We start from the raw sequence: 24904 nt of genomic DNA, 5'->3' as shown, positions 1-24904 counted from the left end.
CAGAAATAATGCATGTTTTGTTAATAAGTAATATAAATACATTTTAATAAATACATAAATGATCCATCTGATCAGGTTACCTTTCTACCCATATATTGCTCCTTTATGTTCTGAGCTTTGGGGCAGAAAAGTCAGTTCTAATTTCCAAATCACAATTGATAAATGCTGCTGATTTGAAAAACACATAGGACTTGAAGTTTACGAAGGTATACACATCAGAACTTATCCGGACCAATGATGTTTTTTGATTTGTAGAAACCTACGCATGTTTATCTTAGTAGACAAAATAAAGTAACAAAATCTTTTTAAATATAAAATTATAATGTAGTAAAAATATCTTTTCAGCTTATTAAAAAAAAGCATCCAGAAGTTCTGTGGATGTACGTTGTTGCTTCATCGCTGTGTTATGTTTAATTTAAAATGATCTGTGTCTATATTGATTATATTCTCAATATTTTTTTCCAAACATATGAACATGTAGTAAATCTTCACTCTGAATTATTGGCCTCACCAATGCAAATGTGTATTGAGCTCTGTCTCCTCGCTTACTACTACTGTTATCAATTTGTTTTATGTGATGAGTTTATAAGTGTTAATGCTGCCAGAAGATGGAATGGTTTATTTCAAAGCTGAATGAAAATAAGTGAAAGCAAACTTTACCAGAAGTCTAGGCTTATCATATTTGCATTCTTTGTTTAGTTGATGGATTCCAGTATTTTGATTTTAGGCTTCCTCCTTTGAAGCCTTTATCATCCATAATTTTCTGCCTTCTTACTTTTACAGGGACATTTTGGTTGGACTAGCAAACTTATCTGTGGCACAATTGTTTTAAAAAATCTACCTGTAGTCCAGGGGAGGATGTCATAATGCCTTTGCTTTATGTAGCCCCATGGTACAACAAAACACTCCAACTTTGGACATGAAGGGCCCAGTCCAGTGACGCGTATCAATTAAGTATGAGGAGTGTATGTGCTACAGATCTCTTTCCATGAACTGAACTGGCTATAGAAGTAAAAGGTCAGCTTCAGAATAAAAACTCACTGTATGCCTTGTAGAAACCTAACTTCTGATCATTAAAATGTACAAACTGGGTGTATTTTTGAAGAGCTGCTGACAAATTAAAAGGTGTGGCAAAATAGCAGCAAGGCAAGTCACCAAATCAGTTATGTCACTTATCAGGGTTTTAACCACATATACATGACTAAGTACAGGAATTCAATTGAAAAATACACCACTATCAAAATTTCTTGTTATCAGAAGCTTGGTATTTGGCAATATTCCCATTTTTCCTGTAGAATGATTATTAAATTAGGAAATAGTAACTCAAATATTTAGTGAATCTGCCAAATGTGAGCAGACATATTTGCCAGATGCAAACCTAGTAGATAAATTTGTGTGAATTTATCTACATATATTTTGTAAATTATTACATATTAATGCTGACGTACTGTATGAGTCGTGATCAATTACCAGTATTTTTAGTATCTCTAAGGGGAGATGACAACTGTACCTTTATATTAAACTCCTCTAATGCACTCTAACCAACCACCTAAACTAACCTCTACTGACATCCCAAGGAAATGGCAGGGGCTAGGATGTCATAGACCACAGCTCCTTGCATTCAGAAAGTAATAGTACAGAGAGTGGTACTGATGTAATCATGTCAGCACTGCTCTCTACATCATTAAGGACCAGGGAAGAGTTGAAAAGGAGCCTGCATACCTAGTGACTGCTCTGAGAATATCTGTGTATCCACATCTGTATACATAGTGCCTGTTTGTTACTTTTATCTAATTTTTAACTCATTGTTAGGCTTTCTGCAGTAGCAATTGGAAGTCAGAGACCATGTGATCTAGATTGCCTATGCTGAAAGCTAAAGAACTGAATTTTTATAGTGAAAGTATTACCTTTATTCTGCAATGCTGACATGTGTCCTACTGATTTAGGTAAATGTAAATTTTAATGACAGAATTAGTTTAAAGTACACCTAAAAATATGCACTTTCAGCTTACTCACCAAAAATCAGCTTACTCCACTAGGTCACCATACTACATTATGCTACAGATTCTGCAAACTTTTTACTTCATTTCTAAAAATAAAAAACAATTTTTGGCATTATATTCCAAAGCTATTCCATTTGCAGTAATGCAAGCAAAGAGGTAATGTTTTTGAGGCTATATTCCAGAAGCCGAACATATGATTTCAAAAGGCATACAATATGCAGCTGAAGTGTTTGTGAGTTTAAAGTACTTTCTATTTGCATGCATATATTTTCAGATTGCTTCACTTAGCTTAGCGCTATCCTTACCAGTCCTCTAAAATATCTGCTTGAAATGCCTCCGTTAGAGGTATTCACACAAACCTATTGAAAAACAGTTTATATAAACTAAATCCATTACTATGATGTGTATATGCAATGTATTTCTTATGTACTGACTTTTTATTTGGTTTTTTTAATTTGTCTACTTGTTATACAACTAATAAGTGGTAAAGTTGATTCATGAAAAAATGTGGCCAGCATTACGTTTACTTTTGTATGGCATGAGAAAAGATTACAATCAAGGTCTGGTGGTTTGTACTAGGTACTTCTTTTGGTACTGTTTTTTTGGTACATATTGATTTCCAGATGATCAATAAATACATTGTAAATGTGCTAAACACTGTTAGAATGGCAATAGGATTCCAGGCACAGACATGGATCTTTACTCGGAATGAAAAAAAGATAGGCGGCAGTCACCATAATGAGTCAATCATACAGTTGAATGTTGTCTACTCTTCAGATTACATTTTATATAATATAATATTTATAAATATGTTACAGTCTTTTAGTTATGATCAATTAGCCTACTTTCAAATAGGTTACACATGTGTCACCTAAACCTGTAGAATCAAAATATTAAAAAAAAGCAAAAGTAAGAAAAAGATAAGTTTATGTTTGAAACTTCTGGGTGCCAGTTGGACCATGGGTAAACTATAGTAATGCTTTTTTTTCTTAAATCTACATCTTCCTCCTATCAGGATATAATCTAACCCTACCTAATGGCTGCTTCTAGCACTAACACTACTGATAAAAAAGAGGAATTGTGTTCTTTACACACACAATTAAATTTTGAGATAAAGGCAGGCAGAATATTTATATTAATTTTCTTGCAGAGAGAGGTTTGTATTATATATCACGCTAGTCGGATTTATTATAACATTTGAAGTAACCGTCCAACATTGTTTTTTTTCCTAATATGTCCATTCTTTAGCAGAGCTAAAGTTTATTTTAGTCAGTCTTTTTGAGTCTCTTCTCAATGTTCTCCTGGTCTTCTCCAAAGTGGTACATAAAATATTATAAGGTGGAGCACAGACACAGAAGAAATGGAGGGATTCTTTTTGGTAGACATGTCTGCCATTGTATTGCTGGTCTGGTACTCTGCCGTGTATACTTTTATATTTATAAAATTTGTATACAAATTTTGACAGGAAAACTGCATCCCCAAAAAACTGGATCAGATTTTCTAGCATTTGATTTCCAATTTATTATAATTCAGCCAGTCTGTCAGACCAAATTTATTTTTGTAGGACTGTGTTTGGCAATCCACAGTACATGTAAAATCTATGCACACATAGAAATATATAAGCATTCACATAACAATAAGCCATTTAACATTTTATCAATAAATGAATTGAATATTCTAGGTAGATTTGTCTAATGTACTTTATGTAAAGTATAAAAGCAACACACCTTTGACAGTCACACTAAGGCCAAGATAATATGTTCAATAATATAAAAAATAGGGTTCCTTTTAGATGTAAGGGTAATGTTTTAGTAACAGCCATGTAACTGTTAAAGATAGACCTGTTTTTTATTTAGTAGTTGTACTTGCAGCAATAAAAATAAATGGTAACCTGTTTTGTACTTAGATGATATCCACCTTCCTATACTAGTGCACTACCTATAGATGCTGTAGATATACTAAACAGAACTTCAGTATCGTCTTTTTTTGTAAACCATACATGTACACATTTACATGTAGACTTTTTGATCATGTACACTATAATATAAATAACGGTTTTGGCTCACTATGCCTAAAGTTTATATAAAGTACTAGACCGCTTAAAGAGCCCTCTCCAAAAGCAAGAATCATATATGAAATATGGGTCTTCAATGCGGATATGTGAACTAGGCCTAAAGCTGTGTTGTTTGCCTTGAAGTTACTAACCTAACACCAATGATGATGGCGTTGGCATTAAGGAACCAAACTTTTATCCAGTCAAAACTCCATTCTAGAAATAAGAGACTCAATTAGATGGCTGGAGATTTCAGTGTAGCTACACATGTGTTCCAGGATTAATATGCCGAAGGAACTGCAGTCTTGCAGTTAGAGGAAAGATTCCAAAAAGAAGCAATACTGTCAGCTGAAAAACTCTTACACATTAAGAACAGATTTCAACCTGAGTTGTTCTCTTTTGTGAATCAGTGGTACAAAGTTAACTAAGGTAACTAATTTCTTTTACAAACCTGCAAAGAAAGGTGCTGATTTAATAAAGGAACAGAGGCTGTACACATCATTAAAGTAAATTGTCACTAAAAAACGTGTTAATCAACTATTCATATGCTCTCAAAATATTATTATTATTTCTTATTATTTCTCTTTGCTAGGTTAACAGCCTATTGTTTTTGTTTAACCCAAGCTATACATTTTCAAGCCTATTTCAATATTTTGGTGAAAGGAAACCTTTCATGTCAACATTACTTGCCATTGTTAAACTGTATACATTATTATGTATATAACATTTTTTGAGTATATTGTTAAATGTTCTGTTTTAAATAATAGTCATTTCTAGCTAATTACATTAGTGTGACTAAAACCTTTTAATTATAGATTAGTGCACAGTGTTTGCATCTACCACATTTTTAAATTAGTTTACTTGTAAAGGGCCTGTAGCAGTTCTAAAATGTTCATTAAGAACTTCACAAACTTCTCATACATATATACATCATACATCATCTTAACACCAGATATTCTTTACACCAGAAATGGATTAAAAATGTGCATAGTACTCTATTTGGTAAATGTACCAAAATTCTACAATATGTCTTTATATTATAATTAGGAAAAATAGAATGTAGTATCTTCAAAGGTATTGTTAGTATTAAAAAAACTTTTTAATGCAAAAAACTGGTACTTGTTTCCATGGTGCTGGGTTGTAGATCATATTGTTCCACATAATGACATAGGAAAAAATATTTTAAAAGTCTCAGTCATCACAAGACAGCAGCTTTGGGACTTATAAAAGCCTTTAGATTTTTGTATAGTCATTTGCTGTTTGCGACTTTGTGGATGGTATATAGACATTCCCAACTGATATCTGTCAAATACCACTGGGTGCTTGTTCTACAGATATAACCACCTGATATCTGACAGCTTCCGCTGTGTGTTTCTGGTGTGTTTCTGGTATAGACATTTGCTATTCCAGATCCACTAGTTCCCACTGTTTTCTGATGTGAAAACATTTAAGATCTGCTAGTTTTCACTGTGTGATTCTGCTATAGGCAGCACCTTTTGAAGTACACCAATTCCAATTCCTTTTTTTGTTCATTAGGTGTAACTTGTGGTCCACTAATTTGCACTTCATCCTTGATGTATAAATATTTTCATCTGAAATCATCTAGTTGAATAGCCTGCATTAATAGACATCTGCTAGGTTAAACTCTATCCTTGTGGTATTGACAGCTCCATCCCCATATGAAATCTGTTGGTTTCTATTGAGCATGTGGTATGGATATTATTATCTGGTGCCAGTTCGATGTGCATGTTTGTGATATAGACATCATTCTCTGAGATTTGCTAGCTCACTCTATATTTTTGTGATATAGACAGCTAAATCTTAAATCTTACAGTTTCCATTATCGGTTTATGGCACGATCTAAGATCTTCTGGTTTCTGCTGCTTGTTTTTTGATATCGATATTGCTGCCCAAGATTTGCCATGTTACACTTACTGTATGTAGTATGGACAGTGCCAATCTGTGCAAATCTAACACTTTCCACTGTGGGCTTTCTCAACGTTTTTAATATAAGGGAACCCTTGAAATAACTTTCATATGTTTGCAGAACCCCTGCTATAAATACTATGGCAATTCACAGTATGTTTTCGTGGTAAACAGTGGGACTATGTATTTCACGGCAAAACCTATCCTTCAGGCCATGCGCTGGGGTAGCAATCCAGAGTTTGTCGCACCACAACACACCAATGCTTTAACCACTGCATCAATGTAAAGGAAGCCTAATACCATTATCATCTCCTTTTGAACGTCCTATGTATGTCATTTAATATAAATCTATTTCAAGTACACCAACATCTTGTGTTTAGTGGTAAAATATTTAGTAAGCTTTTGATTTCTATGTTAGAAGATTACAGACTGGATTAAATAACTATTTAATGCAAATACTTTAGACTCAGCTTGGCTAGGCTTTAGGCTTGGCTGGACATGTGCTTTTCACTGATAAAGAAATTGCTGTAGCTTGTTTTTGATGATGATGCAGCGCAAATGAAGTTTTTCCACAAATGCCAGCAATACCTTTACTGTTTAAAGATTAATTGAATTTGCTGGTGCTACCATTAGATAGCTATGTATTGCAATTTCTGGTCAGTGATGCCTTCAAATTTCCATTAACCTAATACAGTAAAACAGGGTGTATTTTAAACTAAATCCAAAAGGAAATGTGAGTCTTTATTGGTTTTCACGAAAATATATTTAGCATGAAGGAAAATAAAATGTGTAACCAATGTACTATGTGTACTTTGAGAAGGTATATTCTGTATGATTCATTCAATACACTGTGCAGGGAGCAAAGTGCAACTTAAAACCGCAATAAAATAAATTTGATACTTTGATACTGTTCTTCATAACTCCACAACTGATGTGTAACTACTGCAAGTTGTTTGGAACCACTCTTGCAAAGTATGTGCCCCAGCAACTCTTTAAGCCTAATTCCAGATCACTTTTTTTTTGAAGTTACAAGTTTAGATTTTTTTGGCTTTTTTTGTTACTGTTTGTGTCCTTATTAATTAGACTCCTAGTTGACTTTTGTCTTGGTGATACCCTGTCACACAAATAAACCCTACAACCCTTGTCTACTGTGGGAAAAATATGATTATTGTTGCCTTGGATTGGAGAGATAACTCTATCCTTTTCTGCCCCTGAGGAGAAACTTAGATGGCCGTTAAATCCTGATGTGTGGCTCTTCAATAAAACATAACATATGTTCTGGCTCAAGTTAGACTTTACAGCTAAAGACTTCAGTCTTGCACACTTGTGGGGGCTCCTTCTTTGTTCTGAAACTTCTTGTTTGTTGCACACTTGCATTACAGGTTGTAGCCATCAGCATCAACCAGCCATTTTCTTCCCAAAACGCGTGTCCCTCCCTCCATTCACTGAGTTTAATTTTTATCAATTATGGAGGCAAAAATGAAACTGCAAAATCAAGGGAACAGCGATGCCTTCTTTTCACTTATCTTGAAAGATCTCTGGACTCCCCTGGGAGCTTTTAAAAAAAATAGGGGTTATGACTTTTAAATAGGTTTTAATCCTTTCTCGATTTTTTTTTTTATTGCTGAGAAAGTAGATTGATAAATAGAATTTTGTGGTTAAGTAGGATAAGGCAAGTAATATCAATAGTATCATTACTTCATTACTAAGAAAACAATTTTGAATAGATTTATGCTTTAAAGATAAATACATGCCCTAGTACTTTAAAAAAAATGTACATTCAAGATTTTTATTATTATACTTTATTTTTCTCTTTTACCACAGAAGTCAAAACATGGATATTTCTCAATCACCAAGACAACCAAGTAAACCACCTGACCCAGGGCCAACTGGTCTAAGTAAAAGTAGGACTGTGGATGCTTTTAAAACAGAAACAAGAACACAACCACCTGGTCGAAGTCCTTCAACAATGAGCTTGAGGGAACCTAGATCTAGGCTCGATACAAAAGAGGAACAGAAGACTGGAATGATGAGTGGTTTTCTCTCAGACAGTAATCCGATAAGCATGGTCTCTTCTGTAGTTACCAAATTTAAACCATTTGATACAAAACCTGATTCTGCTGCTCACAGTGCAGATCTGGCTAAAAAAGAAAGGGAAAGAGAGCATGAAACAAACGAACATCCTAAAAGTACTATGAAACGTGGACCACAACAACAGCAGTTACCAGTACATGGGCCACAACCTCAAGGACCTACTAAACCCACAATATCTGCTCAAGAGCACCAAACTAAATCTACACAACAACAGTCTGAGATACAAAAAACATCTTCAAAGCAGAGTCCTGCAAGGACGTCAACACAGGTGTCAGATGCCACAAAATCACTTCCTACCCTCAAAGAAACTCTAACCCCTATGAAACCTTTAGTTCAAGAGCCAAAACTTTCTACCTCATTACCCCAAGTACAAGGATCTAAGCAAGAACCAGAAAGTCAGGATAGGCCTGCAAAGACATCACTTCAAAATATAGGAAAGCAGAGTTTGCAACAATCGGAGCCTTCAAAACGACCTACTGATATATCAAAGATGCCACAACAGAAATTAGAACCTGAAAAGCAACCTACACAGACTCAAGGTACTGCCAAACAAACTCCTCCACAATCTGGATCTGTAAAACCACAGCCAGTGGTGCCTACTACAGTTACTCAGCAGGCACCTTCTGTAAAACAACTACCACATCAGGCAGTTCCTCTGAAACAACAAGGGCCAGGGTCACAGCCACAAAAGAAGCAGGCTCTTTCTACATCAACAACAAAACAAACAGCCCAGAAGCCGGAGTCTAGCACTAATACCTCTGCTCTACTAAAAGAACAACTACCATATACAGAAAAAGTATCTGAGCCAAAGTTAGAATCCAAGAAACCACAAGGTGATAAAACACAGGTGTCCAAGGCAGTAGCAAAGCATTTATGTCCTCTATGTAAAACAACGGAACTCTTGTTGGACTCTAAAGAAAAGCCCAATTATAATACTTGCACCCAATGTAAAACTGTTGTATGCAGCTTCTGTGGTTTCAATCCCAACCCACATATTACTGAGGTAAGTGAATGCCCACGTTTACCTAATTAGTAATTAATGCAAGCATAAGTATATGAAAATGTATTGTAACTGTTGGGTAAATTATAGGGAGTCCTAGGGTGACAATGTTGCTAGATAAAGGACATTTAGGGAGCATTGTAACCCCACTATAGAAGTGAGCTATGGAAATCCAGCCCCCCAAAAAAGGCCCCAGTCTGACCTGTTGCTACAGTTTGTACCTATATTTTACTTGCCGGCACTAGTCAAGAACTGGCAATACTATAAGCAGGGCAGACCAACACAACATGTGTCACTGCACAGGTCTAACAATGTCTTGGCCCTTCAGACTACAGGATCTAAAAACTTAAATCTGAGAAAAAAAGAAAGGTAACAACTATAATATTTTGAATACCAAAGAGGGGATTAATAGTGGTGTCTGGCTATGGTTACATTGTGAACCTAGAGTTCAGCATTAAAACTGTAGCTTCAGCTGCTGGCTCAAAAGCAGAAATCAGCATATGGAAGCCGATGGAATAGGAACAGGATTGTGATGTTGGGCTGTATGTTCTTATATCTGTTTGAGGACTGAAGGACATGAGAACTTAGGATCACTGTGATTTATATTGAAAATTGAAAGAGATTACTCACTAATTAGATAAACGGGATTTGAATATCATTGCCACCATACCCACCTCCTTCCTTGCAACAATTTTAAATAGGAGGGCTGCTGGAAGTACAAACATCAGACTTCTCCTCTCCTTCCTCCTGGAGAAGTGGATTTTTTCCGCGAAACGTGTCGAGAAGTAATTCAGAATTTAAACCCTTCTGTAAGAAGAGGTCATTATATACACCCACAATTTTATTGTGTTTTATGTGTTTGAAATGATGTTTGTTTTTAATGTTTATTATATATATTGATGGTACTGGCTTTAAAAGTCCAGCTTAAAATTCATGTCTTTCATTGCATATCTTGTCCTAAAATCATGTAATTTTATTGAACCTTACATAAATAATTATGAACCATCCTCTTAAAACCTAAAAAAAGACTTAAAACATGTTTTTTATTTAATTCTATTGGTAGCAAACTGCATTATTCAACCTGCAGAAAGCTTTTTATCTAATTACCACGTTTCATGTCTTTAATGTTTATTAGCTGACCTAGCCACCTTAACCAAATTTCTCCAGCAAAGTTATACCAGTGTTTTTCCTCTTAACGCCTTTTAGCACTTTGCTAATTAAACTCCCCTAGCCCCCTGAATTGTGCTGTCACAAGCAACTGTATTGTAGTAGGATTTCCATTACAATGATTACCAACTTACAGAACATTTGTCCAATGCATTTATTTTGGTTAACTGATCTTTGATTTAATGATCTTTTATTTAAATGCATGAAGAAATGCTTTCATTATTTTTAATAGTGATAGAATAAATTTTGGCATCAGGCTTGCCTGAAAAATTCCGGTCTGCTAAAGTGGCCACTTTCAGTTTGAACAACATCTAATACCGTTTTCTCTTTTCCTTTGTTGTTCTACTTGTCTGACATTTATTACTCTTATTTTCCTTGTCATATTCTTTATTCTTGTTTTTTTTTTTGTTTTTTTTTTCTTTGGTCCTATGTTCTTTTCTCTCAGCCTGTTACACTCTTAACTTGCAGTGAATGCTACGACGATCACCTGAAAAATGCCAGAATTTGACACAAATGCCACTTTTATAAGCAATTGACACTGGAAATTGTGTTATATACCTGGCATTTTATGTGTGCCCACACATTTGTAAAGTTGTATCAGTATGATCATCATTTTACAGATCCCCAGAAAGCATTTATACACTTTTCTACTGGCAAACACCATATGCCAGAAACACCCTGTTTGTTTCAAACACCCTAATCATGACTTTTAAAGTAATTGTCGCTTTTGAAAAGCAGAACAAACAACCACAGTTAAAATGAATGTGCCACATAAACCACTTCCAAATATGATGATTTGTTACTTTGTTCAAGTGAATGTGGTTTCTGATTGCCACTTTAGAATAAATATGATAGGGTAATCAAAACACTGATTGCCACTATACAAAATCTCATCAACCTTTTTATAAGTCAAATATCAATTACATTTTAAAAAGTGGAGAACCGTCAAATAGTAGTCTATCACAAATGAAAATCTTTGTTCTCCATGTGATGGCAGTTAAAGCAACCCTATAAGTGAAAAAATAAATTAAAATAAAAAAATAAATTAGTTTCTTAATAATTTGACTATTAGTGTTCTGCAGATTTTGCTTTTTGTGTGGTGCAACAGTGTGGAGTCCATAGAGTGGTACACACATCCTGTGTACCAGGGTGTACATAACATGCCCATTGTGTCCACAAATGTAAATATTACTTACACCCATTATATACTATAAATATAAAACCTACCAGTTTTGAAAAAAAAATACAAAAAAAGCTTAGGTTTAGGGATACCATACTTGTAACCTGTAAAATATCTTTCAAGCTATCCATATACTGTAAGATATCGGACATACTGAGTTCAGGTCTGCATTAAACATATTTTTTGCTTTTTACAGATATATGTAAAGATGCATTTATCTTTCCTAATGCAGAAGAGTTGGAACCTATTCATTTTGTCCGTGTCACCTTATACCTGTATGTGCTTTTTCCACATTTCCTGCTCTAGTGATACCGGGACAGAATGGAAAAGTGATTTGGTACCACTAGACCAGGTCTTGAGGGGGAGAAAACCTTCTGTCATTTTGGATAGAATATATTTCTTTTTTTTATAATTTATTCCTGTTTTATTTATGCTTTTTACCTCTGTAAAAATTAGTCTTAGTCATATTGATCAATAATCTTTTATTTACAAGTAGGTATTTTCAATTTTCAGTATGACAAAAAAAATGATATCCGCCAGCCTTGTTTACACTCTCAAAAAAATGAATTGCCATTGAAGATGAAATCTTCTTTGTCAAAATTTTACACATACTTGAGTAGCAGTTTACATCTTCTGTAATTGGACCCTATTTAAACTATTCATGTGCACATGGTACTAAAGCTTTGTGACAAAAAGTTATAGCTGACTGTACATAAACGTATCTAAAATTGTGTCATTTTAATTACTGTCTGGGACTACATTTCCTCTTGGTATTGATTTGCCTTACAAGTAGATTGGACTTTATACAAATGTAAATGCTGAAAGGTTGACTTTCCAATTACTGCAAATGAATCTTGAATAACTAGCTTTGCTTTCAATGTCATACCTGGTGTCTTTTCTAAAATAAAAAATATAAATGTTTGCATGTAAATTAAAATAATAGCTTGACTTTGCACATGCCCGAATCAACATATGTTTTGCAAGCACGAATGTGACAGAAATCTACATACTCAAATGCCACAATCTCAGCAATAATCCCAACAGGAGAAAGTGATTGCTGGCCTTTGGTCCATTAGAGCTAGACAAGCATATACAAAAAGATATATAGTAGAGGCACTAGTTATAAAATAACTTACACATATAGAAAGGTTAAAGCATGAATTTATTCAAAATAACAATGTAAAAACTTTTGATAAAAATATTACATGAATCTTGGTAACTCTACACAGTTTAATGCAGGTGTATAAGCGTTTGGGTGTTCAACGTGTTTCTGATTCTGATAGGGATGTGGCATATAGGGTTAAACCCATTGGCTAAACAAGCTGTCCATGTTGTCTTATTTAGAGTTAGACAAGGCATTTGTTAAGAGCCATGACAAGCAGGGTTATCCTACATTACCTAGCAAATGAATCAGTAAAAATTATAATGAAATTTGAAACAACAATGACGCAACCATCTAAAGTATCTACATCACAAATCCTAAGAGGCTGTATTTCCCTAAAAACCAAATATCAGGATATTTCATGCTCATGTTAGATCCCACATCATGTCATAGGAAGAGACAGCTGACACCTGTTAACAGCACCAGATTTCATAAGATTGTAACTATGTTTTTATTAATATTATTATTATAAAAAAAAACTTTTACGGAAGGCCTCTTAGTGAATTCTTGTTCATAGAAACAACAGAAGAGAAACCTCTCCAAAGTAAAATACCCATTTTTGGAGAAATTTTATATTATGTTCAGTTGACTTTGCATCAGGAAGTGAAGGACCTTTCAGTTTTCAATGAAAACATCCCTTCTGTATTATTAGTTTACAGTATTTATATAGCGCATAGTCCAAAGTCATGTCATTACTTTCCCTCGAAGGGGCTTATAATCTAATGTCCCTTCCATAGCCATAAAACTTTAACACAGTCGAAGATCAGTTTTTGTTGGGGGAAGCCAATTAACTAACTGCACGTTTTTGGAATGTGCGAATAAATTGGATTACCCTGAGGAAACTCACGCAAACACAAGGAGAATCTGCAAACTCCATGCAGTCTCAGTCCTGGCTGAGACTTGAACTCGGGACCTAGTACTGCAAAGGCCAGAGTGCTAACCTCTAAGCCACTGTGCAGCACAAGCTTCCTACATATTATTATTCTTCATTTGCCACCAAAACCCTGGAGGAATTCTCCTGGCCTACAGATTCAGTGACAGCTCTAAAATTGTAGATTTTCCATGATTTTTTTTTTATACCAAAAACAGTGGACAACATGAAAAAAAATAGTGGATCTCCACAGAAACAAAAACAATCTAACAGGTTTTGGCTTATTCACTTTTTTCACATTCTACATTAGCAAAACATAACACAAATATTCTCCCCATGTTTAATATTTAGTCAAACCTCTACTTGGCCTTATCCATAGTATAACTGTATTACATTGTAATTTCACAAGCAGAGTATTTTCTTTAGACACAACATTATACAATTAAGAGATATGGAACTGATCATTAAAAACTGAAATGGCAATAAGTGTTGCCTAATTGCAAGTTAGCTAAGGAGCAGAAGGCAAAGTAGTTCCTTTCAGTGGAAATGTAAACCTATCTCTCCATCTGTCTGAATGCAGTTCAAGTTCACATTGCTGAAACTGGAAACATTGTAACTGAGATGACATGAAGAACAGTAGAAAGTTGAGTTGTTTAGGGTAGGTTATTCAGGGTTTTCAGTGTTTGCAGATGGTTAGTGTAACTGTGGACAAAATAAACAAAAGTTGTAGGCTATATCACTACAGGTTTTGTTTTCATAAATTCTTTCATAACATAGCTTTACTACCTGGTAATTCTGCCAGTAGGTCTGCTCTTTTTCCACTTCGGATAAGGGTAAATCTTTTTTAACTACTGTAACATTTTTTTTATCTAATCTAATGGGGAAAAAAGCTGAAAATAAAAAGCAAAGACTATAAATCGATAAATGACAGAACTTTCTAAATGTGCTGGGATTTTAAAATAATAATGTTCTTATTAGTTGTAACTAATGTAGTCAACCCGAGCCCGGATCTCAGATAATGTAGGGAGTTGTGGAAATTGTGGTTTACCAGTGTTCTGTACCTAGTCTGACAGTTACGTCAATATTAGTAATGGTAATTTGCAAACATTGCAGTTTCCAGATGTGCATAACTGGTACAAACTTGTCCCAAACTTGTCCCAGAAGATTGTACAGGCAGTTTCAATCAGGAGTGATCCTACCAAGTATTAAATCACGGTGGTGAATACCAATGCAAACAAGCATGCATTTTATTTTGAGTAAAACATATTTTGCCCTCAGAATGTTGAAACACTGGTATCTTTGCATGCATTCTTTGCACAATTTCTCAAAAATACCTTTCCATTGGTTACATCAGGTAAATGTATCCTAGGTGCAGCAGCAGGACCCTGAAAGTTATGTGATGTCTAGCTTGATCTATTATAGCTGCCATACTTAGAGGTCTTGGGCTTTTTTCAGCGTTGCTTGGTTTACACAAGCACATGCTTTTCTCAGGGTAAAGGGAAGTGCATGGCACTGCATAGATCATATGGAATTCCTTGTAGATCCCTCTGCTGTGATCTTAAGTCCCACTCCATAGCCCTTCTACTTGCAGGAGTCAGAGATACTGAGGACAACACAAAGTTGTGGGAGGCATTCTAGGATTGCAATATAATTCACGTGTACCCTGTTCATTTGGAACCAAAAGATAGGGAGAAGAAGAGGGAGAAAAAAAGGGAAATAAAAAAGAAAAGAAGGGAGGGAGAGAGAGAGAATGAAGAACGGCTGGAAGAAAATAATAAACCATAGAGGAAGTGGAGACAGGCACAGATTAGGAGAAGAGAAGGGTGTAATCAGCTGATATGCATTTGTCAACAGATACTCAGCACTGTGTGTGGGAAGTGAATGTTAATATGTAAGCATGAGGAGAGACCAACTCCCCCCACTTACTCCACTTACTTCAGCTGGAGTAAAAATATCATTATTGTCATCTGTATCAATGACCGCAGTCACTGTAAATGTCATGCGCCTAAAAAGAGTATAGATAAAGTCTCTAAATGCAGTGGGCTGTATGTTCCCATGAACCTCCAAGATATCTCTTGTAGCCAGCAGGCTGTCTGCCACTGCTATCTTCACCTATCCAATAGGCGAGTCAGACAGCCTAAGCCTAGCTTTAAAAAGGTAGTGAACCCAAAACTACCCAAACCACAAAAAATCCCACTTACCTTCAGTCGTGCAGAGCAGTCGATTCGTTGGGAGTTTTTGTCCATCTGGTCTTGCATTGTCCCAGTATCTGTCTTTGGGTCAGTGTTTAGGCGCCGCCATCTTCTCCTCTTTTTCTTGTAGTCTCCCCCTTTATGTAAAGTGAAAATTCTGTGTTTAGGTACGCTTTAAGTGCCTTATGATTGTTTCATGCCTTTCATAACTCTGCCTTGACTTTCCTGCTTTAGTAGATGGTCCCTTAGCACCCTGTAGAAATCTGCTACTCAGGCTTGGCCAGTACTGTTGTTAAGAATTCAAGTTAAAGTCAAAGTTGACCAGAATAATTGGTCACCAAGTTCAGTTTTATAAGATCTGGATAATTTTGATATTTAGTCAAAATTCTGCTGATGAAACAATTAGTGGGAGAATATTTATGGAGGACATAAACTGCTCTGAGAACTAACTGTTAACATACTTGCTCGATATTTGGAACCTATTGCAGGTAGGGTCTGTGTCAGGCAGGGACTGTAGTATTAGTGTACAAAGCGGTACTTTAAAGCAGCCATTATCATTATTGTACACAAGTGTGTATGTTTATAGTTACACTGTTACATTAGTGTGTGTATATTTGTATTTACACCGTTTGTACAGTTCTGAATAGGGACATCTATTTCTTTAGTGTGTCACTGACATCTAGTTTGTGTGGAAAAAATGAAAGCAGTAATCATACTTTTGTTGAGTTAGTTAAGTTTCTAACAACATGAACGACCTGTGCTCTGACGATTGGCTGTCTGGAATTTAACAGCTTCCTATTTTATCCTTTTTTACTTCCTATGGACCAGAGGATTTTTTTAGTTTTCACCATGGGATTTTTTCAGAGATAACTATGGAATTACAGTGGACAAAAAAACCCACATTGGGTTTTTTTGTGATGGGGGCATTTTCCCACTTTATTTGGCACTTTTTTTTACTTGATTATGTAAGACAGAATCATTTAAAAAGTTAAAAGAAACAGTTTGGGTAGTGTTAGTTTTATGAAAACATAGTTTTTTTCTACAATATGTCCCATTTAGTTTTTACATTTTATTCTATAAATTGTCTTTTATTTATTTATTACAGCACTAAAATGACATTTCTAGAACAAAGCATGGCATAGTTATTTGCAAAAGAAAAAAGGAGATTTTTTTGCACAGATAGACATAATAAATCACAAAAAAATATATTTGTTTGTAAGGTCTTTTTAAACTCTTAAAGAGACCTTACAAATAAATATTTTTTTGGTTTAAGGTTTAGACCTGTGGCAGGAACAAGTGATCCTACATGGCTCCCACTGGCTTTTAATTTTTAATTTAAACTAGAATTAAGCTTTAATACATTCCTCTAGCCCCCCCCCCCCCCCCCCCCCCCCCCTCCCTCTTCTTTTTTTTTTTTTTTTTTTTTTTTTCTTTTTAGTTTTTTTTTATTTTGAACTTAATTTGTTTTGCTAGTTTTTGTAGTGTTTTTTTTTTTAAAGAATAAAATGTTGTCATGCTTTGTACCATAAAAAAATATTAGTGTTATTATTGGTAAAAACATTTTGGTCAGGGAAAGACCTGAACCGCCCCCATCACTTTCCAATTTCTTTATGGACAAAAGTGTCAACCCTATTGTATGTGTATAATAAAAATGTGAAAGATGTAAAAAAACTCAAGAATAAGTATACAGCGTATTGAAAATCATGCATAGGGCTGAGCTCCTATTTACTAGTTGTTGGGAAGGCTTGCTGAGCATAGTAATAGCAAATTGTGTGATCTACAAATCTCATTTTTTATTTTACTATCCAGAACCAAAAAGGAACAAGACAAATTAAAAAATAAATACTTCATATATTTTCCGTAATGTCCATCTATTTTTTGTTATATGTCAGACAGAGAAAAAAAATCGGTCTTTAACTCTGCTTATTTTTCCTTTTTGTTACAAATATAATGCACATACATTTTAGCAATACTACTTGGAATATGAATTGTAGAAAATTGTCCGTTTGGCTGCGGTAAGATTCAGATTGACACTTTTGCTGATCATTGCAAATCCAACACACACCTTTTTTTTTGCTCACAGCAGATTACATTGTTTTTACATTTGCTGTTTTAACACATTATTTTCTGATTTCACATGTTTATTTATTTATGCAGAGACCTAAACACCTTTTGTGCTTTTAGTAGCAGAAGGTGTGGTATGTGCATGGTCATCGGAGGGCTTTTTTTCCTTTTTAGAACATATTTTATTTATGCTTTTATACAAGTGCTTTTTTAGGAAATATTCCCCTGTTGCAAAATTTGTATTTAAACGATCAGACAATGCATTGTTGTTTACTGTGCAGTGGCATCATCCATGGGTCTTTAAATTAAACAAGCTTTTTTAACACTTGAGTAAATTATACATTGATATGCATAGCTAAAGAGGTCAACTGCAGTGAGCCATCTGCACCTTTGTTAAGTCTCCTGGCAACCGTAATTTACTACTGTACCATACCATGTGACCTGCCGCTTGCTCTGACTAAAGCTAGCGCAGGAAGTATTTCTGACTCCTTGTTTAAACAGACAAGATAATCTGTAGTTTCAAATCCTGATAATGTTCTGTTACTTGTTTGCCTTGGATCCCTGTTTTTCTTTTTTTTTTTTTGTTGTTTTTTTTATAGCAATGTAGATTGTTTTTCTTATGAATTTTACTATTTTTGTTATTTTTTTTAGCTTTAGTTTGTAATTTTAGGTTATGAATGTAACTTAATAATTTAAATTAGGATGTTTTATTGTAAATAATAATAACCACTTGTTTTAAAGAAAATTGATATTAGAAATCGTGTTTAGAAAAAGAAATTGCCATAGAATTGTCTTGTTTTTTCATCTTCTCTTTATTCTGTAATATTAGAGAAGGGGGGGGGGGGTGAAAGAGTTTAATTTATGTTTACAGTTCAGCAGACAAATATAATAAATAGGCTTAAATATTTAAAATGTGAGGCATAGATTTGCTATGTCTCTTCTTCAATATAACAAAGTTGCCTGGCTGTTTGCATACCCAGCTCAGTGTACGTTCTTCTTGCACCAAGGCGTACCAATGTGCTGGGAGTAAATGAACTCCTATGTCCATGTGCAGAAGTTACAATATTCTAGTCTGGCGAATTAAGATGACCAAAGATTCCAAACCTAGAAAAGCAATAGATGAACATATCGGTGCTGGTGAATGAACAAATAAAAGTGAGTGTAGTTCTGTATTAAGCTGAGAAACAGCTTACAGCCTCATGACGACTGTGTAAGGCATGTAGAAATATTTAAAGGCTATAAACCAGTGTTTCCCAACCAGGATTCCTCCAGAGGCTTCTAGGGGTCCCTTAAACAATGCACAGTTTGTGCCTCTCAGGTCAGTTTAAATGACAGCAATGATCTTCTTGTATGTAAGGGTGACATACTTTCCCATAGCCAACAATGTAAGAGGCATTCTTCTCATTGACCACCACACTAATGTACTGTGAGCTGTGAATATTGTAATCACATCCCACAAGGGTTCAACGGTACCCCCATGCTATAAAGGTTGAGAAAGGCTGCTATAAATGTAGTCCCTGATAGGAGGAGTTGGATGCACTGCAAAGACACCTAGAAGTCAAACTGCTTTGAGCTTGCTGCTCAAAGAAAGCAATGGAGAGTGATGAATGTCTAGTGAAGACTCCTCCAGTGTTTCTGATGTTAGCTCCTATTTATTAAAAACTTACAGGGGTCAGCATTAACTGCAGTCTCTTCAACCAATTGGCTACATTACCATTTATGTTTGTGGTAATGCCTTGTACTGAAAATGTATGGTAATGCACAATCCTCAGTGCACTGTAGTGTCATTGATATTGAATGCCATCTGCAATGTGTCACGTTGTGTGTGCTGTGGTTTATGAACATGCCATACATTGTGGTACACTGTGTCTGATTTTTGGGCTGTTGACATGTGTTTCAAGCTCATTTTGAAATAATTGGATGGCTTAATGCAATGCATATTTTCACACAGTTGAGTGGTAGGAACCATGTGGGCTGCCATGGCTATATTCACATCCATCGCAAATACATTTGCAGATCATTAGTCCTGATTTATTAGGGAGGAAATTGGAAGTTCACAATAAGGCTACCAGTTGACATCAGATATGTTGACAAAGAAAACAAAGGCTTGCAGGTTTATTTTATTTTGTTTTTTATAAATGATATGTTTTACATTACCGGTACATTTTAAAAATAGCAATACAGCCACAGAAATAGAATTCCTGAATACAGTATGTACAGCTTGGAATTGATCTGGGGACAAAAGAACAGATGTGGTATTTTTTTCTTGTCTGCTTCGCCCATTTACATATATGTAGGCTTCTAAATGCATAGACTTTTTTTTTGCAGGGGGGTTATCATTTTACTGAGTTTATTACATTGTCATTTTAAGAAATAGGCTTTAAAATAGTTTGGTATTCATATAAAAAGAATTATCGCAGGGAACAGTGAATTGCCACCACATTGAACAAAAATAACTGTACTTATTTTCAGCATACTAGTGGAAAGAAAAGACTACATAAAGGTCACTAATGATAGAAGCAGTTCTGTTTAAGATATTTTATAGGTATCTAGATGAAAAGCATGTCAGGACCTACAAGGCTTCTGATCATGCTCAGCATCTAGCCAGATTTGGCAAATGGTTACCTAACAACATTAATTCAAAATGTCAAAAGTGATCCATATGATTTTCCCTGCATTGCTGCTGTAAGACAGTGAACAGAAAATACAAGCCGGAGGAATTAAAAACAACAGATATCCTCCATTACCCTATATATGTGTGAATAGGTTGTATTGCTAGTGAACTTTGAATATGCTGCTTTATGGGTTGTAGCAATTTCAGGTTTTTGTGTTTTGTGTTTTTAACGAGCGTTTGTCTATAGTGTTTTATGCTGGTGCAACATATATGTTTAAATTGATGTATATCTCTTTCATCATGTTCCAACAGATACATGAATGGCTGTGTTTGAACTGTCAAATGCAGAGAGCTCTTGGTATGGATATGTCTGCAATGCCTTCACCTATTCCACCTCCAGTCAAACAAAAGCCCTCAATTCCAGCAACAACAACATGTGCTCCTCCTTTAAAAAAGGAATCTGTCCCAGGGTCAGATCAAACACTGAAGCAGGGACCCAAACCACCACCTGTATTAACCAAGCAGACATCTGTGTCTGGCTCACCATCTAAGTCCAATCAACAGACAGGACAAAGTAAAATTGTAACTGCATTACCAGATAAAACCAAACCAACTGAAACTGAAAAGAAGGTACCAATTGTTCAAGAATCTTCTCAAAAGACTTTACCCAAGTCTGATTCTATAACTCCTCCACCTGCTGCATCAAAAGAACCAGGACCTAAGGTGAATGATTCTGCAAAAACAGAAGACAGAAATAAACAAAAGGATAGTACACCAGTGACCACTCAAGAAATAAAACAATCCTCTTTATCCAATGCACAAGCACAAGAAGGCCCTCAGAAAGCTGAATCTACAACAGTAAAAGAAGATCCTACAAAAAGTCCAAAAAGGACTGGTGCCACACCTGATACCAAACAAGTTCAAAAAGAACCTTCTTTCTTCTCAAAACCCAGTCCTTTGCCTAAACCTGTTGCCCCACAAGCATCACAGTTCACTGGACCAGGAAGCCCAAAATCTAGCCCATCACAAAAAACTGTAGCTCCACACACATCACAAGTTTCAGTGCCAGGAAGCCCAAAATCTAGCCCATCACAAAAACCTCTGGCTTCGCAGTCGTCACAATCTGCAGTATCAGGAAGCCCAAAATCTAGTCCTTCACATAAACCCGTGGCACCACAAACATCACAGACTTCAGTGCCAGGAAGACCAAAATCTAGTCCTTCGCATAAACCTGTGGCCCCACAAACACCACAGACTTCAGTGCCAGGAAGCCCAAAATCTAGTCCTTCGCATAAACCTGTGGCCCCACAAACATCACAGACTTTAGTGTCAGGAAGTCCAAAATCCAGCCCTACACATAAATCTGTGGTTCCTCAGACATCACAACCGGCTGGGCCTGGAAGCCCAAAATCTAGCCCTTCACATAAACCAGTGGTTCCACAGTCAGCACAACCTTCTGGACCTGGAAGTCCAAAGCCTAGCCCATTGCCTAAACCTGCTGTTCCCCAAACATCACAGTCTGCAGGTCAAGGCAGCCCAAAACCAAGCCCTTCCCATAAACCTGCAGTTCCACAAACTGCACAGCCTCTTGGACCTCTTGGCACTAAACCTAGTCCTTTACATAAACCTATAGTTCAGTCAAGTCAACAGACAGCTGGTCCAGCAAGTCCAAAGTCTAGTCCTTTACATAAACCTTCTCCTCCCCAAACAGTGTCACAACCAGTCACACAGCCCCAGAAGCCACAAGACCAACCTAGACGTTTTAGTTTGAATCTCGGTAGTGCCACAGAAACTCCTAAAATACAGCCTACAACACCACAAGAAACAGTAACTGGAAAACTCTTTGGTTTTGGAGCATCAATATTTAGTCAAGCTTCTAGCTTCATATCCACAGCAGCCCAACCAAGTCCTCAAACACAAAGCACACAAGGACCAGCTCGTAAGCAGCCTGCCCCTCCACCAAAAGCAGCTGTTCCACAGAAACCAGTGAAAGAGGCAATGGATTCACATTCAACTAAACCTCCTGTAGCAAAAAAGGAAATAAAGCCAGAACTTTTAAAAAAAGTTGAAGAGCCCAAATCTAGTCCCTTATCAAAAGAAATTGATGAAAAGAAGATAAAAGATAAAGAAACTGAAAGGGTTTCTGAATCTAAAACTATTGTTAAAGAAACAAAACCAGAAAATAATGAAAAGAAAATAGAGCCGAAAATATTATGCCCCCTTTGCAAGATCGAACTAAATACTGGTTCTAAAGACCCTCCCAATTTTAATACATGTACAGAATGCAAGAACATGGTATGCAACCTATGTGGATTTAACCCAACACCACACCTGACGGAGGTAAGGCGTCTGATTTCTGTATTTTTTATTACTTTACAAAATACGACCTATAAAATTGTAGTCATTACTATTCATTTGTTGCAATATATTGAAGATACAAAATGTAATAGAGGCAGTGATTTTAAATATCGCATTTTTTGTCTGGGAAGTAATGCAGACGTGGCCTGGCTTTTAGCCAACAAATGCAACATTCCCTCCCCCAACATATCTCAGTCTCAGTAGAAATAAATATGCATAATAGCATTTGTGTATTTATCTTAAAAGTTTGTGTTCATTGCTCAGTGGACTGCCATTATTCCACATGTTATAGAGATAACAGAATAAAAAATAATTTCCTAGGGAGTAAAGGCTAAACTGAGTGACATTAAGCTTGATCCAAAGTGTGAAATTACACAGCAATTACTGATGCATAAATGGAAGGGGGCATTGCTGTTTTGTTCTGCTAAAGATACAACTATTCCTAAAATACATCTGCCACAAAAACACTGCTGCCACTATGGAAACAACTCCAGCTCGAATGTTTAACACAAGCAAATCACCAGCTCCTTGGACCTTGTTTGGTCTCAACAAATGAATAGGAGCATGACAACACCTTAAATTTTTTTGACTTTTCGTACTACTAGTAAGTAGTCATAAAAGCTAAAATCTTTATGATTAAGCTCAAATGTAATGCTTATAATTTAAGTCTTATGACTAAGTACTGATAGTACAAAACATGTCAAAGTGTTGCCATGCTCCTTTGAATCCTTTGGTCTTGGGATGTAAATGGAGCAGTTGATGAATATGGCATAAATACGGATGATGACTCTTTGTTTGTGAACATTTTTATTCTGGCACAAACCCAGGCCAATTTCAATGAATCAAAATGATTCATAGAAATGCAGATTTTCTAATTCTTCTAAATGTCTGTATGCATGTCTGGCCAGCCTGAAGTCAGTTTTAACATCACTGTTGGCTAGATGCTTTAAACTGATAATTTTTTGATGATCAGCCACTTCTACATGAAAATAATCAGGATTGTAAAACTTGCTAAATCAATGATTCCCCTGATTTTGGTCCCCTTTAGTATCATTAACAAATGGAATTAGTGGTTACATTTATTTAAAAAACACATATGAAAATGATCAATAGATACTGGCAGAAAAAGATATTTGCTATAAAATATACTACACAATTAGCTCCAATGATCCCCTTAAATGTCCAATTGGTCAATGAGGCTGCCAAAAACAATAAAGGTCCCATTGGAGAGACTTAGGATATAGCAGAGGAACAGGGACAGACAGGACTTTTTAGGCATACACAAAAATGTAAGTTTACATGGGCTGTCTGTTTGTTTTATGTAACTTCATACTGGGCATTTTAGCATGCATTTTTATTGAGAGTACCCTCTGCTGATATATTTCTTCATCATATGTTTAGTTTGAATAGCTTAGAACTGTGACAGGTATACTTTAATACCAAAGATTATAAAAACATCCACATGGTTTTAGGCTTGCCTAAAACAATCCTAACAGTCAGGGTTGAGTCACAGTTCCAAATATTTTCTTGTCCTAAATGTTTTTAAAGCTGAACTTCAAAATCAGAAGTATTTCAATTTATAGGGAACATTTAGGAATGTTAGGTGTGCCATAACAGTATATGTCGGTCATGTGTACAAAAAAATATCAATGAATTTTTGGTATGTGAGTGTGTGTAAGCATTCCTGTTTTATGGGCTCATAGCTGTATAGCTGCAATGTGAGATAAAAGGGACTGCTGTCTCTGACTGTTAGTCTCGGGACATTTTGGTTTTGTCATTGCTTTTCCCCTCACAGTTCTCCTTACTTGAAACTCTGACATGAAAGAGCAAGGGCTTACCCTATTCATGATGGCTGTCCCCATAATGTAATACAGATCTCAGCTTATAGCCTATACTGGTGATTAGTTCCTTTCCTTTTGCCAGGGTTGATGTTAGGGGAAGGCAAAATTAGACTTATTGTAAAAGGTTTTCTTTTTCAGGTAAGATGGTAAGGTAAAATTTGTTGTTTTCTAAAGCATGATTATCTATGTAAATTTTCTTTCTTTTCTTGTTGACCCATTCCAAAAAATATTGTTAGTCTCTGCCTCTTGATAATCACAGTTGACAATAGCCAGTCCTCCTCGTTTTTGTGTATTTATATAGAGTTTTAGCTAATCCCTGTTCATAGTGAGGTATCATCCCAGACCTACCTAACAAGGAATCAATGTAAAAATTTACCAT

At 35.7% G+C, this 24904-nt stretch overlaps 1 protein-coding gene across 1 annotated transcript in view; it reads left to right on the top strand.

Moving 5' to 3' along the window:
* The first annotated feature begins 7810 nt into the window (after nt 1-7810).
* Nucleotides 7811-24904, top strand: part of PCLO (piccolo presynaptic cytomatrix protein) — a 150793-nt gene continuing 133699 nt past the window's right edge. Inside the window, 2 exon segments of the mRNA XM_072399050.1 lie at nt 7811-9079; nt 20639-22666. Of these exon segments, the coding sequence (XP_072255151.1) occupies nt 7817-9079; nt 20639-22666 (3291 nt within the window). The 5' untranslated portion in view covers nt 7811-7816.

Source organism: Pyxicephalus adspersus, chromosome 2 (assembly GCF_032062135.1).
Source record: "Pyxicephalus adspersus chromosome 2, UCB_Pads_2.0, whole genome shotgun sequence".
Lineage (NCBI taxonomy): Eukaryota > Metazoa > Chordata > Amphibia > Anura > Pyxicephalidae > Pyxicephalus > Pyxicephalus adspersus.
The sequence above is the reverse complement of the archived record's forward strand: the minus strand, read 5'-3'. Positions and strand labels throughout refer to the sequence as shown.